We start from the raw sequence: 18,502 nt of genomic DNA, 5'->3' as shown, positions 1-18,502 counted from the left end.
TCTTCAAACTTTGCCAACTACTTTATCATCTTAAGGGACGATCTAAGTTCGAAGATGGTTTAATCGGATGAGCTCTTAAGGGTTCCGTCATAAGGGTCAGTGCTATATCTGTTGTTTTCATGCATTGTGATATGTCGTTGGATAGCTTATGGCTTTCTGAGTACAACACAATGAATAGACTCCCTTAAGTGGACCCTTAAAGGCCTATAAGGGTCCATTAAATTAAACACGTTTTCACTTTACAAAACTTTTGACAAACTGAAATGAATAAGCAACTGATTGGCAGAGTGGTCTGTGAAAACCATGTGAGATCGATCCCCAGTCAGTTATTTTTTTCTCCTGATTGTTTGCTTATTCATTGAGGGTTTTCAGGATCTTCTGCAGCAGCTTCTGCCCTGCTGTGGTTTGGAAGGGCACGTGGATTGTTAGAGACCTGCTCTGGCTGCTGCAGCAGCTCCTGCCCTGCTGTGGTTGGGTAGGGAAGGTGGATAGTTGGAGACTTGCTCTGGCTGCTGCAGCAGCTTCTGCCCTGCTGTGGTTGGGTAGGGAAGGTGGATTGTTAGAGACCTGCTCTGGCTGCTGCAGCAGCTCCTGCCCTGCTGTGGTTGGGTAGGGAAGGTGGATAGTTGGAAACCTGCTCTGGCTGCTGCAGCAGCTCCTGCCCTGCTGTGGTTGGGAAGGGAAGGTGGATAGTTGGAGACCTGCTCTGGCTGCTGCAGCAGCTCCTGCCCTGCTGTGGTTGGGTAGGGAAGGTGGATAGTTGGAGACTTGCTCTGGCTGCTGCAGCAGCTTCTGCCCTCCTGTGGTTGGGTAGGGAAGGTGAATAGTTGGAGACTTGCTCTGGCTGCTGCAGCAGCTTCTGCCCTGCTGTGGTTGGGTAGGGAAGGTGGATTGTTAGATACCTGCTCTGGCTGCTGCAGCAGCTCCTGCCCTGCTGTGGTTGGGAAGGGAAGGTGGATAGTTGGAAACCTGCTCTGGCTGCTGCAGCAGCTCCTGCCCTGCTGTGGTTTGGTAGGGAAGGTGGATAGTTGGAAACCTGCTCTGGCTGCTGCAGCAGCTCCTGCCCTGCTGTGGGTGGGAAGGGAAGTTGTATATTTGGAAACGTGGACTTGTTGGTGAGATAGAGCACAAGCCGCAGAACGAGAGAGCACGTCTGTGTGATATAGCACAGGCATCAGGGTGAGGGAGTGTGTCCAGTTCATGTTCCCGCATGGGAGGGGGTTAATAGCATTTGACAGGGTGTGGGGCCCCAAGATTTCTGTTGCCAGCCCTCTATGTAAAAAAACACTTCAAAATAAATATTCTAAAAACCCTGAACAATCTGGTGCATTTTTTTCAACTGCAGTAGACTACAACATACAGGATATATGGGACACCTGTTGGAGATCCTTGAAGAGTGCCCCAGTAGCAGGGACAATTATAAGATGAGAGTGTTGTTTTGACTGTCAGAGAGGCGGGATCTATAAAAAGAAAAAAAAACAAATATGCAGAACATGTTTTCTTACCTCCCACAACCAGAGATCCTCCACTCCGGATCCTTATATTATTAAACTCAGCAACATCCACGTAATCTGGAGTCCATGGGAAGCCGTCAATAAACACAGAGTACTGGGGTGCAGTCACAGCGATGTGGTGCCACCTCCCATCCAGGAGAACCGCCTTTGTCCCATTTAGCAGGACTCTTCTGTAGGTGAGAAGATTCAAAAGGTTTCAAAGTGCGCTTCAATTCAATTTGTAGTGTGGACATAAAAAACGTAAAGAGAATGAGTGTTCACTCCAGGGTGTACAGATGAGCGCACAATGGGCCTGATTCTAGTTAATTCGCTCCCCTACGCGTTCGCACAGGGGACCAATGTTTTGGACTGCGCATGAGCATACAAATGGGGGGGGGCGGACAGCTGATGTCAATGGAGGTTAGCTGCCCACCCTCTTCCCATACAAGGGCGTCACAGATCTAAGGTCAGCAGAGGCTGACTTAGATCTGTGACGACCGCTGACAAAATCAAACGATGGTCGTGACCATTGAATGATTTCACCCATGCACGCAAGGCTGACTTAATAGCAGTAACACTGGACTTACCAGCAATACCACTGGACTTAACGGCAGTAGCACTGGACTGTCAGTCACTGCACTTATACAGCTGTCAGCTGTACCACTGGACATAACAGCAATACTGGACTTAATGGCAGTACCACTGGACTTAACAGCAGACTAGCGAGCACAGCACCACTGCATGGACTTATACAGCAGCACAGGACACGAGCACAGGACATCAGTACCTGCAGCAGATAGCACAGAGGGCATTATTCTAGTTCACTCTTTCTGACAAAATCCTTCTTAGATGGACAAAACCATGTGCACTGCAGGGGGGCAGATGTAAAATGTGCAGAGAGAATTAGATTTGGGTGAGTTATTTTGTTTCTGTGCAGGGTAAATACTGGCTGCTTTATATTTACACTGCAATATAGATCTCACTTTGAAGTAAAACCCCACCCAAATCTAATTCTCTCTGCACAAGTAACATCTGCCCCACCAGCAGTGCACATGGTTTTATCCATGTAAGAAAGAGTGAACTTAGCGGCGTAACTATAGCACCGCAGCCCCCACCACCGCGGGGGGGGCGCTGGGGGCTGCGGTGCTATAGTTACACCCCCCCCCCAATCCCCCGCAGACATACCTATCTCGCTGGTCCCGGCGGCTCCGTTCTTCTGATGAGGACCACCACAAAATGGCCTCCCCCATATAGCACACAGTTGTCTGAAACTGTCTGCTGAATGTGGGCGGGCATTTTGTGGTGGTCCTCAGCAGAAGAACGGAGACGCCGGGACCAGCGAGATAGGTAAGGCTGCGGGGGATTGGGGGGGGGTTTGCATGGGCGGCGGGTGGGTGCTCGGCAGGGCGGCGGCGGGGGGCGCCCCCCCTAACGGGGGGGGGGGGGAGAGCCCAAAACGTAGCTACGCCACTGAGTGAACTAGAATAAGGCCCAGAACCACAGGACTGGACTGCACAGGACACCGCAGGGCACCACCGCTGTGACCAGGTTGCCACCCCACACCAGCTTCCCAGAGAGACACAGAGCCACCCAGAACCTCCCTCCTCAACACTCTCCAATGCTGGAGTAAAGATGACGGCGGGTAGCGGAGATTATATAGGGTTCGGCTCTCGCGAGAATCCGACGCCGGTATGATGACATTTTGCCTTGTTCTGCGATCTGTGCCTGGCAGGAAAACCCAAGCAGCATTTGGATCGCAGCTCGGATCCCTGCCGTTTGGGGTGTCCGGATTTCAGAAACCCGTACGCGTTCATCTCTAATGCAAAATACAGTACACTCAGAGACAAACGTAACTGAAAATAAGAACACGTTAATATTAGACATCAGTCTACTTATTTCTAATAATAAAATAAATCAGGATAGTAATACAAAATAGAAAATGCTAAAACACTTTTCAGAGAAACACACACACGCACACACACACACACACACACGCACACACACACACACACACACACACACACACACAAAAGGAGGAATAAAGCATTAGCACCAGGCATCAGCCATAAGGTATACGATCATTAGGTTGACCATTATACGTTGACATGTATTGGGTCGACTACTGAAGGTCAACACATGAACTAGGTCAACATGGCTAAGGTTGACATGGTGGGAAGGTCAACACAAGCATTAGATCGGCAATAACAAGGTCGACAGTCAAAAGGTCGACATGAGATTCTCATTTTTATTTTTTTTAGAGGCAACATGTGTAGTTCATGCCCTCCCATCCACCAGGGCATGGAGGAAATATATAATAGTATTAGCCTTCCATGCAAGGGGAAGTGGTACACTTTAATGGTGTCCATGTTGACTGTGTCGACATTCTGGGAAAAACTGTGAAAAATTCATGTCAACCTGTCGACTGTCGACCTTGCCATTGTTGACCTAATGCTTGAGCAGACCTTCCAACCCTGACAACCTCAGCCATGTCTGTCTATTTCATGTGTCAACCTAAGCCTATGATGGCTAACCTTGACACTCCAGCTGTTGTGGAACTACACATCCCAGCATGCCCTGCATCAGTTTTAGCATGGCCAAATAGTAAAACTGTAGCAGGGCATGCTGGGATGTGTAGTTCAACAACAGCTGGCGTGTCAAGGTTAGCCATCACTGACCTAAGCCATGTTGACCTACCCAATTCATGTTGACCTAAATAGGGTCAAACTAATGACCCATACCAGGCCGTAAATGGAAAAATCTGAAGCATCAAATGAATCTAATCTTTGCTGAACAAATTAAAAACCAAAGATTAAAAAATTACATTTTAATATTAAAAAAATGTCATCTAAATGGTAGATTTTAAAAAAATGCTAGTTTAAAACATTGTGAATTGTGCGTCTGACTCAGTTGTACTTTTGCGAGAATTCGCCACAAGGCCTTCCTGCTCTCCGGTCCCTCCCTTTTTAACAATCAAGTGACTTGATAGGTCACTTGCTCTTGCTGTATTAATTCAAAACAATATATACAAATAACCTAACTCACCCATTCATCTGGAGGGAGAGCCCTGTGGGGGACAGTAAAAAGAGTGCGAGCTCTTCTGGTTGCGATGTCAGAGAGTAGGAGCAGATACACATCATATGGTTACTACTATCAGTACTTTTTATCCACACGGACAAGGTGAGACCAGTCAGGTAAGTTTGGATGGCTCCTTCCAGGCGTAGATAGTTTGATGGACCTGCCCGAAATTGCATATCAAATGAACCAAGGTATCCTGTGAGGAAAAAGGATGGTGACTCAGCTTTTATAACATTACAGAAGACGGGAAGTATTATTAGTTTGTTTGAAACTTGTGCACTGGGTAAAATGAATCAGGGAAAAGTATAATAAAATAAAAACAAAGCTTGCTGGTGAGCAGGGGAAAAATCGCGTGTTTAACGACCTACAAAGTGGATGGAATCTATCTCATACTGAATACTGGCGATATCTTCAGGTACACCACTTCCTCAAGTCGCTGGGTCATTCCAGCACCCCCCCACCCGCCCCCCCCGAAGACCCTGACACCCTTTGAACCTCTGTGTAATGGCCCCTCAGCTCCCACCAATACAATGGGCCAGATTCTCTAAGCTTCAAAAGTGATAAAATGGTGAGTGATAAACAGCCAGCCAATCAGCTCCTACCTGCCATGTCACAGGCTGTGTTTGAAAAATGTCAGGCAGGAGCTGATTGGCTGGATGTCTATCACTCTCCATTTTATCACTTTTGAAGCTTAGAGAATCTGGCCCTATATCTTTGATATCCAATCTTCTATCTGAAGATGCAAGACCTGGTCTTCCGCACTTTACTAAAACCTGGGACTTGGAACTAGTTGAAGAAGCGGGGGAAAACAATTGGGGTAAGATATTTTGCCTGGCTCATGCCTGCCCTCCTAGTGTGGGGGTCAGGGAGACCCGATATAAACTGATATCCCGCTGGTATAGATGCGCTGACGTACTCTAAAATGGGGATTGGTGTACCTAATATCTGCTGGTGCTCCTCTAACGCCCCTGGCAACCCACTTCATATATGGTGGCAATGCTCACTCCTCCATCCATTTTGTCCAGAAGTCCTAAGACTCTCTGCTATTATCATAGGTGAACCTGTCCCTTCTAACTTACTGTTTTGGCTATTCCACCGGTCCTCTGCCCCGATTGCAAGATCAGAGAAATCCTTGCTATGTCACCTAAATAACGCAGCTAAGGCAGTCATTCCGGTACGCTGGCTATCCTCCTCTCCTCCTATCCTCCAACTATCAGAAATTGGATTACTAAAGTTGATTCTTACAGGGACATGGAAGACATTGTATCCTCTGCAGAAGATACACATGTAACTTTCAGGGATACTTGGTTCCGCTGGATGGACTTCAAAGACTCGAAAACTTATAAGGACATCATCGCATCCCCCCCTCAACCCATCTAAGGAACAGGGCCCATTCGATCCCGGCTCCTTTTGGTTTGGATGCAGACTCATGTATGCCCAGTTTGGCTTACCTTCGGTCACACTCCGTGATACTTCCCTTCTTTCATTACCATATTCAACTGTGATATGACAACCCCTCGTGGGAATCGGAGCTACCCTCCTCCCTCCCCCACCCCTCATCCCTAGTCTGTTTCTCTTTCCCCTTTCTTTTATCTCTAGCTTGTTTCTTGGTTTCCATACGTCCAATTCATTTATTGCATTTTAATAGTTGGCATCTAGAGACCATTGTTTGCCAAAGCATATTCTGTTCTATTTGTTCATGTTCTTCTATGATAATAACAATAAAAATCATTTTGCACAAAAAAACAAAGCTTGATTTGTTGATGCAAGCACATGAGCTTTATAGTGTGTACACACGGTGCGATATGGCTTCCGATGTTGCCGATATAGTGAACACCGGAAGCCATATCGCATGCTGATTGTGTGCTTTTTTAGGGCTTGTGAGCCCGATGCGCTGCTGATGCGCGCTCCCTATATAGTGCAGATCTGCACTATATAGTCAAAATTGTGCCTCTGCAGCATGCGGTGCGATGCGAGTCCCGATACAATCAGATCGTATCGGGACTCGCATAGCACGGCATATCTGCCGTGTGTACACTGGAATTGCTGTGGCATACTGTAATAGCAGCTGGATTAAGACCCAATGTGGCCCAAGGTAACTTGCTGGATTAGGCTGAGCCCTCTGTAATTAAGTTTTCGGGAGCCCTCATTCAATTTTTTTCTGGATCAAGAATTGGTGCTCCAACACCTAAATCGGGCATTGGGGGCGTACGTACATATGGACCCTCTCCCAAAGGAGAAATGCCCCGTTACTCCCCTGATCCCTCTCAGCCAAATGGCCCAAGAGGGGAAAATAGGGATCGGCGGGTCCTCCTCGCCGAAGCTCAGAGCGACTCTCTTCCGTCAACCCCCGAAAGGGTTTGGGTGGGTGGGTCCTCCTCACCGTAGCTTGGAGAGACCCTCGATAGGGGCTTCCCTACGCCTTGCGGCTCCGTGTCGCCCTTGGGGACTGCAGCTCTCCCCCGAAGGAGAGAGCTTTGGTACGTGGGGAGTGGATGACCCATATGGGTCCTACACACAGCCCAAAAAAATGTGGCCAAAACAAACGGAAAACATGCAAAGTGTCAAACGTGAGAGGGAAAGCCTGGCCAATCAGCTTCCGACCAAGTTTTTCTCTGCTCCCATCTAGGGTGTTTTCCGACCCCATATCCAATACACAGCCTCATCAATTTGCCCAGAACAGACAAATGGATTTCTCACCTAGGGAGGCCACAGTAACTCTGCACCCAGAGATCTCAATCAAATTTACAGACTGGAAGTAGGACACCTGGTTCCCAGGAAGTGTGAGATGCTCTTCGTGGTTAATGTAACTTGTCATTCCAGATGGGAATATTACAATCCCCCATGTAAAGTCTGTGTAGGAAATCCGGATGGGAGTCAGATTGCTTTCCTGGAGAACACTGAACCAGGATGTGGCACTGCCAGTGACTTCTGTTCCGCTGTGCTTCAGGTTTATCAGGAAAGTTGGAGATGACACATTTGTCTGTTTGAGAACAATTTTGCAGACAGAATTCACAGGGAATGCAAAATTCACAGGGAATGAGAGGGATATATCTATGGTGGAATAGGGGCCGAGCCCCCCAATCATCTGGAGATAGGTGGTATCTGGTTTACAGGCATCTAGAAAATAGAAAGAGCATTAAGATTATGAAGTGAGAATAATGACGTGTTATACTATTGTGCATATGTAAACTGCATCCACTATCATGTACACAGAATCAGACCTAGACTGGGAACGGAAGACCCTGTTCCCCTCAGTTGTGTTGATCCAACATCCTATATTCCCATCACCCCATCTCATAAGTCACTAGATAGATTCTCCTCTCCCCCCTGTGCTGGACAGAACTGTCTTCATTGGACATATATTTTGGGCTTCCTGGGACCCTTTGGGATTTTTTTCAGTGATATAAATAACTATAACCTGGGTGCAGATGTGTAATATGCGCACAAGGCCCAATACACAATTGTCCTTTTATCTTCTGTATGCAACAAGCATTATCTTTATGATTCAATTGTACTTGTCTAAAGTACAACACTATGTAGATGCCTCTGTGTTTCCTCAGTGTTATAAAGGAATACTTATGCATGCCCAGCATTTGGGATGTCGGCGGCAAAAAGATGGACACCAGCAGTCAGAAGTGAAGGATCCCATCTGGGGGTCACGTAAGTTCCCTCTTTCTGCAGCCTAACCCTATTCCTCTTATTAGTGTCCAACCCTAACCCAAACACGCACCCCACCCCCCAGCCTAACCCTAATCCCCTTAACCCTAAGTGTCCATCCATTAAACCCCCCCCCCCATGCCAAAACCTAACCCCTCCTGTCTTAACACTACATATATCCAGAGAATACCTTAGACCTCAGTCACCATCTAAGCAAGTAAGCTTGATATTAATATCTCCTTGGTACACATGCAGTTGTTACTGATTTGGAAGAACCATATTGATCTCTTGATGGTCCTGCCGTGGTCCATCTTTCAGCCCAGTCTGTCCTTTTGCACTGAATCCAGCAAAAATATATCTCTGTGGTTTTGCCATACTCTCCAAGCCTACCTTTTGGAGTTCTTGCTGGTGTAACTCTACAGTGCAGTACCGTACCCCTACAGTGCAGTAACCCTTTTTCACCACTGGGTTATTGTCATGTCGACCCGGTTCAGCAGAATAGCACAAAAACAAAACCCCGGGTCCATCTTCCCAGGCATCCTACCTGGGTCTTGACCAGGGTTAAACACAGGAAGGACCCTGATAATGGTGCTGTGTAAACATGTGACTAGGGATGCCAATCCCGGGGCATTATTTCAATCCCGGGATTCGGGATTGAAAAATGCTCAATCCCGGGATTCTCAGGATTGGCTTCCCTATTTTAAAAATTGCCCCGGCCGTCCGCATATTTTCATACCTGGGCGGGTGCAGTCGGGATCCGGGAGTTGTGGCAAGATTTATGAGGCTGTAAACAGGGAACAAGCTGAGCGGAGCGTCACGCTACAAAGAGCGCGCCGCATCGGAAGAAGCCGGGCAACATCTGAGTAGGAGCTCAGACGCTGCCCGACATAAATGCGGCCGTGTCCGGGAGCGGGGTGCAGCTGTCTGGCCTGCGCGGCGTGACTATGACATTGTGTCACGCTACGCAGAGCCGCACGGCTTGTCGGAAGAAGCCGGGCAACATCTGAGTAGGAGTTCAGACGCTGCCCGACATTAGACGGCGCATGCGCCGTCTAATACCGAAATCCCGGGATTGGAACATCCAATCCCGGGATTGAAATCCCGGCGATTTTGCGGCCAAATCCCGGGATCCCGATACATGTGACCCGGGACTCGTTCACTGCAATGGAAAAGTCAGTGCTGGGAGATGCTCTCATCTTCCAGCACCACCTCAGGCCCTGCCTCCAGTGACGTCACCCACCCCGGCATTATGCCGGATGGGGAGGGCGGTGTAAAAGGGGTCACAAGCCGGATTGTACCCGGGATGGAGCTGGGTCTAAAATCCCAGGTGCGTCCCGGCTTGTAGGTGTAAAACGGGTATAACTGAACTCACTGGTAGTGCTTGGATCAGCTTACACCAAGGGTCACTAGACGAGGTCAACACTAACTTAATGGATTTAACTTGATCCAAACTTCTATGCTATTTAAACCTATGATGAGACTTCTCGTCCTAGACCTCAGATTGTTTTGGGGTGCACTAAACTATTTCAAGCCATAGCGGTATTGCAGGTATTTTGTTTTTGTAGCCATGTTGACTTTTCCACAACCAACTGGACCCCTATTATAGTCATAATTCTAACATGGTCATATTTGTGGTACAAGGTTGCAATACAAAAAAATTAAACCTTAATTAATTCTAAATATGCAGTATGGGGTCTTGGAACCAATTCCTCAGCTTAGTGCCCACCATATATTGCATTCATGCACACCATGCCCAGTTAGGGACTAATAGTGAGAGGGCACCAGGGAACATACTTATATCAGACTTGCAGACGTAGCCGGTGGGGTTGGCCAATAAGTCGCAGCTTTGGCTGACCCATAAGCCACGGCGGAGGGGGTCGCTGGACGTCAGATTCATAGCTGCACATTGTATGAATAAATCCTTGAAATCTGGCTCTGCAATGACAATTAGCACAAAGTTACACATTACTCTGACCAAGTTTCATATAGGCCCTTATTCTGGTTGGTGCGGTAATATCCGCGTGCGTTCGTGCCGCCGATGTTTTGTGTCTGCGCATGTGCAGAGGCGTCTCTGCGCATGTGTGAGCGGGGCGTACGGCAAAATCCCGCATGAAATGTGAACACTCCGAACAGGGGGTGGAAAGGGGCGTGAAGGGCTATTTGGGCTCATTACCATATGCATACGCCCCGCGTTTCATGGGCGTTCCCATGCAAACGCTGGGCGTACGTATGGTAATGAGGCCGTGACACACGTGTAGGGGGCGGACATATGACATCGCCGGATGTCAGCTGCCCGCCCAGATCCCTGCTTTTGCACGGAAAAATGTCCGTGTGGTCTGAGGTCGCGGGAGCTGGTGGACCACTCGGTCCTGCATTCGATGGTTTGCGACCATTGAATGATGGGGGAGGTTCCCTGAGATGGAGGAGGCGTATTCCATGAAAAATACACGTGCGGTCCGTTCGGCCAGCTTCTTACCGCATACGGACGGAGTTGGCGATCTGTATGGAAGGCAGGGTTTCGCACGCACGGTCCTGGCCGCATATTCGGATCCGGCCGCACCGATCAGAATAAGGCCCATAGTCTTACTTACTGCCCCAGCTGGACGAAGGCTCTGTAAGTGTCCTAGTACATTTATTAAGTGGTAACAAATAAATCAGTAGTACATTTATCAAGTGTCACTCAAATAACCCTTTGAGTGCCAAGGGAATTTGTCAAAAAATTGAATTAACCCTTTGAGTGCCACCGTTGCCGTGGGAGATCCTCAAAACATCCGCTTAAAATGGCAGCGCCGCTCATAGCAACCGTTCTTTTTTATTTTTGCATATATTTTTTGCAATATTTAACTAAACTTCAATGAATCAACGTGGCTGTATTTGTATTTATTGGTACTAAAAGAACTGTCGCTGTGAGCAACGCCGGCATTTTTAGGGGATATTTTGAGGATCGCTCACAGCAACGTTGGGTTAAGAAATAAGAATTGTCATTAAAACATACAGCATGAAATCAGACTCGTGGAATCCTTGCACCAATGTGAATACAGACACATTTAATAGGCCGCTATTTTGGGGGGCCAGTGCAATTTCGTCAAGACAGCCTCACTGGTGTTAAAGCGGCAATTAGTCTTGCCTTTACGTTAATTGTTGCATTAAATATAGTGACTATCTTGCCCAATTTGCCACCGGCTCCTACATATTGTGAGCTGTTACATTTGGCCCTGACACTGATGCGAAGGTGAATGCACGGCTAGTCCAGTGTAATTTGAGCACAATGATCCTAATGCAGTAGGTCCCAAAACTGTGTGCCGTGGTACCTTGTGGTGCCTCAAGACACTTGGTGCCTCCAGACAGGGGTGCCTCAGGTTTGTGATCCAGGCCCAATTCAGTTTACTTAATTAAATATGCAAATATTGTCCCTCAGCATATAATTAAATCTAAGTATTAAATATAAAACAAATTGACTTAATTTCATATTTTTTCTTCATTTCCCAAAAAGAAACTATTGGCCTAGGGGTGCTGATATTCTAGAATGACATGTTTCAGAAAAGTTTGGGAACCACTGTCCTAATGACTGAAGAGATGGAAGTGGGTGGGGCAAAACCATAAAGCAGTGGTCAGGGGTAAATTACCCCAAATGGGGAAAAAAAATTAATTCCTGGGGGTAATGGATGGTCGCACTGCCGAGACACAGCCGGGCATGTATATGAATCTATATGCATGCCTTGCTGTGTCTCAGCAGTGTGACCGTCCATTACCCCCAGGAATTTCATGTCATTGCATATAGAATCTATATATAGATTCTGTGTGCATACTTGGCTGTGTGTGTTACAGTACTGTAATGTACAATGACCAGACGCAGTGCAGTGCATCATGCTCTTGTGTATAACACACTTCCCTGCGTGATACCCCGGGCCCCGCCTCCAAGTCCGCCCACTTCCTCAGTAGAGTTGACTAGTTGCTGCGCCATCTCAGCAGCGTGCAGTCTGTACGGCTGCTGCGGCGCCAAGTTTCTTTGCCTGGTTATGGGCTCCTGTCAGGGTATACCATCTCTAGTCTAGGGGAAAAATTTGTACAGACTGTCACTAAACCATCTTGAAATACTGACACTAATAGTTGCCTGGATGTCACATAATCAATGGTTATACCACACACAGCCTGGCAGCCATTGATGATGATGATTACCGTACACGGTAATCATCATCATCAGTGGCTGCCAGGCTGTGTACAAAACTAACAGGATATATCATCAATTTCTGGGTGTACAGTGTGTATTACAATTATATGATTTCCCTCCTTTCAAATCAAGGGGGGTAATGTAGGCGCATCCAAATATATTTTGGGGTAAAAGGTAAAAAAGTTCCCTGACCCCTGCCATAGAGTATGCAAATACAGGGAAATGAGACTATATTTGCATACTGCAAATGATACTGCATCAGGTGCAGTTTTGCACTGATGTGTCGAAAAAAACCTGCTACCTGCGGAGAAGTGTACGCATATCAAATGTATCTCATGTGCGGAAATAAGTTCTTGCTTGCGCAAATGTTTCTTTTGAGTTGTTCTCATTTTACATCCAACACGTTAAAGCCTCCTAAAAGTATAAGTAACATACCGTCCTGCCAGGCAAAGAAGTTACCGGATGTCCCATCGATCCTCTCCCATCTTCCAAGGTGTTGAAAACCCAGCCACATGAGCCAATTGTCTTTCGGGTAGGCATCTATAAGAGACAGAATATCATTATATATAATATACCCTAGGAGCCATATAGGTGCAGAATCAGATGTATTATAGTGGCGCAATACAACACTTCATATTTCGCCTTATTAACGAGGCAAAGCAGGAAGGGACACCAACAAGATGTATTACCACCTTGTGCGGAGAAGCAAGGAAGCGTAAACTCCCCGCTCCTGTGATGTCCCCTGGAGCAGATGGCGCATCATCTCATGCTGACGCACTGTCTCTATGCCCCCCACCCCCTGGCTGGCCATTCTGGGTATGCTCGAGATTTCGCTACTCACACGAGATCTAAATCAAAGCCCGGAGACAGCAGCAGGGTTAGCGCTGTCCATGCTGTAAGAATAGGGCAATGCTAGCCTGCAACGTACGCCTGAGAGGCAGACATACATCGCCCGTGCTGTAAACAGGAGGAAGATTCAAGGGGACAGTGGCGCCGAGCGGTAAGCACCGGGCTGCCCCTAGCGCACATTATAAAGTCACTTACATATGTGTTCACGCTTGGATAGAAATGGGGTGGGCAGCTGACATCCTTTGAGTGTGCTGAGTAATGCTAGATTGCTCATAACACTGAGCACACAGCGATGCGTCAGCGCCGTGCGTTGAGCGATCTGTCAGGGCCACTGTTCTCGTTATCGCTGTGACCCCTACACATGCAGCAATGTAGGGGCATTTTCTAAGCGATCTAGCGAATCCGTGTGTAGGCCCAAAAACTTAATAAAACAGTAAAATACATATCAAATTACCTCCCATAGGTGAGCTAAATACAGCTGGCTCAAATGGGTGGGGGAGATGGAATACATTCACACATCCACATGCTTACACATCCATTCGCCTTGGAGTGTACGGGGGATGCCGACCATCAATTGATTTCTCCCCCCCACTCGCAAATGAAAGTCAGTCTAAGCTGACTTTCATTTCCAAAGACCTGGCTGAAGACAGGGCGGGCGGCTGACATCATGTGACCTCAGCCTCCCGCCCCCTGCTGGCTTCGACACGCCTGCATTCACATGGGGACACGCAGCGTTTCTCTGAGCACAACCACCATTTTTATGGGCATGCCCAGGAAATGTTGGGCGTCCCCATGTGCTAGCCCCCTGTCCGCCCCCTGCCCGCCTCACTCCGTGCACCTGTTATAGTCCCCGAAGGCATTCGCAAAGCGGCCCTGCACATGCATATATTCGCCAGTTGTCAGGTCAACAATAAAAAGGTCTACTGTCAATAGGGAGACCACTATTGTTCGACAGGCAATAGGTCACCGAATGAATAGAGTTGACATACCTATGGTCGACATGGGACAGGAGGGATCTTCCAGCAAGATATTGCAACATGTCACACAGCTAGAAATGTCTGACAAGACTTCCAGGCATTTCCCTGGCTCATTAGTTCCCAGGACTTAAACAGAATTGAGCATCTGTGGAACCACGTCAATGCACTACGGTCAGCATGGCTCCAGCCACCTGTGCCATCAGCACCTTATTGAGTCACTCATATCCCGTATAGCTTCTATCCGTGCCACACACTGCGGTTACTCTGGCTATTACTGGCGGTCATAATGTTGTGACTCAACTGTGTAGATGCAATAAAATAAATGAAAGATTATGGGCAGTATTCAATCCTGTCCGCTATTTCCACTGACAGGAATAGGGGCCTCCACCTATTCAATGCTGCCGTTTCCGACAGCATTAAAGGCAAGTCGGATCTATTTTGTCGGAAACGGCCACAGATTGTCGAATTCACTGCTTAATGACATCACGTTTAAGCCACGCCCCCCGAACTCCTGCTGAAAGTCTCCTCTCCGGGCTTCTCCTGGAGAGGAGCTTTTAAAAGTCGGCAACCCTGAGTTAGTCGAGCTGAGCGAAAATGGCCCAGGATTCCGATAGTCGGAATCCCGGACTGAATACCTCCTATGTCTTAAACTAGAATACATTGTTCCTTCTTCTTAACCACAATCTAAAGGTTGTTTTGCTTTATAAAGTTAAAGTTAAGTGAAGGCCGAAGCCTGCATCAGGTCATTCCATTCTCTCCCATTGGGTATTGCTGGCGGTAACAGGGTTATCATCACCACATCGACAAACATCCTTTGCAGCTGATGGCCACTCAGGCTTGTACTCTAGTTTTACATTTTATGGGTATGAATTACCTGCTAGGAACATGTTCTCTTCACTGTCCGCCACACTGACCATAAGCGCCCCAGAAGCGATGCATACGTCATGTGCTCTATGCCATTTCTTTGCGTCTGCTCCGGTAGGGAAGTAAAAGGTGTAGCACTTGGACCGGAATATGGACTGCTGGGTGTAGACACTACTGGTAACTGCAAGAAGAATTAAATAAAGGGTTTAAATCGCTTTCTGGGCCTCCTCATATAATACAGTAGCTATCGAACCAATCTAAGCTAATTAACCATTTGCGTGGCAAGTGAATTGACTAAAATAGGTGTGCAAATTGCCAAGCAAACATTTGTATTCATCATAATGACCTGTAATGTTTACTTTTATATAGGAAATATAATCTTTTTTTACACAACATTTGAATTTATATAACAAATGTGAGCGAGGCTAGCATTTTTAGTGGATACTTTGTACGTCTAACACGGAGATATACACTGAAATTAATTCCTGGCACTCTGCCATATAATCTTATTATGTTACACCCATGACCCACCCTTTATGAGCCTGTACATCTTTTCCAACAATATTATCAACTATTTCTACAATAAATGTCCTGTCTTTAAGTTTATGCTGTCTGGCCCCCAGTGGTGCAAGTAGAAACTTTTTCTCAGTGGTTCTGACATCATGCGCCACCAAAAATGGGCATGGTCACATGTTGTTAGGGGGCGTGATGACACAAAACTAGGGGAGTGGCTACTCTGTGCAGCTACAATCTGCACAGGGGCAGGGGGAGGCATTGCTTAAGGAGCAGTGACCAGCAGAAATGGCTGCAGGGAAGGGGGGCTGGTTGTGATGTCCCCCATCCGCACATGAGGGCCAGATGTACAGATGTACTAAGCTTCAAAAGTGATAAACTGGAAAGTGAAAAAATATCAGCCAATCAGCTCCTAACTGACTCCTGACTGGCTGGTACTTTGTCACTATCCACTTTATCACTAGTTTGAAGCTTAGTACATCTGGTCCTGGCCCATTTCTTCTGCAATCTGATCGCAAAGCTGCATTTTTTCTCAAATGGACAAAACTATGCTGCACTGCAGGTGGGGCAGATGTAACATACAGAGAGTTAGATTTGGGTGAGTTATATTCTTTTTGTGCAGGGTAAATATTGGCTGCTTTATTCTTACACTGCAGTTTGACACCGAAATCTAATGCTGGCCACACATCAGACCAACTTTCCTCCAGCCATCCAACTAGTTTAATTATGTGGTGAGGGACAAGATTTGCAATTAGTTGTCCACATATTTTGGGACTGACAGCCACCAGCATTGTTTTTACTTATTACATTGACCATAAATAAATGTAATTGGTCCTGGACCACCAATCCAAGTCACCCCAGGGTGCCACGACACACAGATTGAGAACCAATGCTTTAAGAAGTTTCTCTATATAGACCAGGGATGGGGAATCTTAGGCCCTCCAGCTGTTGTTGAACTACACCTCCCAGCATGCCCTGCAACAGTTTTGCTATTTGGCAATGCTAAAACTGTTGCTGGCAGGGCTTAAAGATATCATGCAGAGGTGGGAGAACTAATTTCTCTATGCCACCTAATTACCTCCCCTCCCCTCCCCCCATTAGGAGATACAGGGCCAGTGGTAGGGTTTGTGGCATCCCCCTGCAAACTAGAATGCTTTTCTGTACGAATTACTGTGCAGGGCCAATGTGGAAGCAAAAATGTTCCCCCTCCGCATTAGGGGTGGTGGAACTCAGTTCCACCCCGTTCCCCCCTCAATTTAACCCCTGGTTGCAGGGCATGCTGGTATGTCTAGTTCAACAACAGCTGGAGGGCCAAAGGTTCCCCATCCCTGATATAGACCATGCAGAGTTTGTTTGCTCATGTACGCTGTGTGATTTCATTACCGAGGTTCACGCCGTAGAGCAGCAAGAATGCAGCACTCAGCTGTGCCGGAGCGCAGAGCCTCCTCATCCTGACTCTAGAAATACAAACACAAAAGGAACAGTTACAGACTATTTGCAAATCGCTATAACACAATTGTCACCTGTGTCTTTGTTGTCTGGAGAAAAGAAAGGGTGGTCTGGATTTCCTTTTTTTATGTTTCTCACATGAAGGAATATGTTATGAGTCGGTATGTAGATCAAGGGTAGGGGGGACTATTATCTAATACTTTGTATGGTTCTTGAATTAGAGTAATTGAAGGTTTACATCAATCTGGGAATTTAATCCTTAAACTTTTCCAGACAGGCGGATTCATGATAAGTCTCAAATTAGCCGAACCCTCAGAGACAGTCACAGTTCACAATAAACATCTTCATCTATCTGGTTCTTCTAGGGAGAGAATAAAGGTTTCCCCTTTCGAGTAAAAAGTGTGTGTGGATAAAAGGATTCCCATTCGTACTGAACGTCTATCAAACATGAGGAGTTGGAACAGTTTTGATTTAAGTTTAGTTACAGAAGGAGCTGTCGGCATTATCCAATGGATCAGGATGAGCTTCTTCACTAGAGTCAATATAATTCTAAGTAAGGGAATATTTTTAGAAAAGAGTGGAGGGAGAGACCAATTGGTAAAATTTAGACATACACATGCTAAAGGATCTATAGTTACATTAATAGAGAATAAGGAGTTTATGTATACTATTAATTTATGCCAGAATTTTAATATATTAGAGCAAGACCAGAAACAGTGGAAGAATCTAGCGTCCCACATCTTGCATTTACAACATTCTCCCGAGGCACTTGAAGACATATATTTACTCTGAGCTGGAGCGATATATATGCAGTTTATAACTTTGTAGTGTACTTCTTGAAGATAAGCCGAACGGAGTGTTTTAATTATTTTTGGGAACTGTTTAAATATCATGTCAGGAGAGGTGATTCCTGGTATGTCTGACTTCCAAGTGTCGCTTAATTGTTCAAGGTGATTTGTTGGTAAGTGCGTCAGAAGAATATTATATAAGTCTGAGACTCTGAATTCATGACAATATAAAGTCGAGAACAAGGGTGTTAACGGTTCTGTGTGTTGCATGTATATCATTTTTGACATGACTGGTAAGATGTAGTATCTGACTTGTAGATACATGAAAAAATGATTAAGTGGTAATGTATATTTGTCTTGAAGGGTTGAATATGTAAAAATCTTTCCTCCTGGGTCAAACAGTTTTGAAGCTGTCTAACCCTTTTTGGTGCCAAAGTGAATACGAGGAGTTGAGCATGGAGGGCGGGAAATTTGGGTTGCCCCAAATTGGAATGAATCGGGTTATTTCCGGATTCCTGTTCAATTTCCGATTCAACTGTATCCACGCTTCATACGTATGTCGAAACAATATATGATTACGAATAGAAGAAGGTATTAGCTTTGTTGGGGTGTGGAGTAAGGCACTGGGGGAGTATGGGTGAAATAAAGACATATCCAGGAGGC

General features: G+C 46.5%; 1 protein-coding gene across 1 annotated transcript in view; it reads right to left on the bottom strand.

The window, feature by feature from the left end:
- The window catches only part of LOC146036840 (uncharacterized), a 39,322-nt gene extending 22,244 nt beyond the window's left edge, over window positions 1-17,078 (bottom strand). The window contains exons 1-7 of the mRNA XM_083160704.1: window positions 16,986-17,078; window positions 15,100-15,270; window positions 12,835-12,939; window positions 10,023-10,163; window positions 7,269-7,688; window positions 4,536-4,764; window positions 1,506-1,684 (exon numbers count right to left, since the gene is read on the bottom strand). Coding sequence (XP_083016830.1) covers window positions 1,506-1,684; window positions 4,536-4,764; window positions 7,269-7,688; window positions 10,023-10,163; window positions 12,835-12,939; window positions 15,100-15,270; window positions 16,986-17,052 — 1,312 coding nt within the window. The 5' untranslated portion in view covers window positions 17,053-17,078. The remainder of the gene's footprint in view (window positions 1-1,505; window positions 1,685-4,535; window positions 4,765-7,268; window positions 7,689-10,022; window positions 10,164-12,834; window positions 12,940-15,099; window positions 15,271-16,985) is intronic.
- Window positions 17,079-18,502: the final 1,424 nt, after the last annotated feature.

This window comes from Crinia signifera, chromosome 9 (assembly GCF_055691185.1).
Source record: "Crinia signifera chromosome 9, ASM5569118v1, whole genome shotgun sequence".
NCBI classification, from domain to species: domain Eukaryota; kingdom Metazoa; phylum Chordata; class Amphibia; order Anura; family Myobatrachidae; genus Crinia; species Crinia signifera.
Note: the sequence above shows the minus strand (reverse complement) of the source record. Positions and strands in the feature narration are given on the sequence as shown.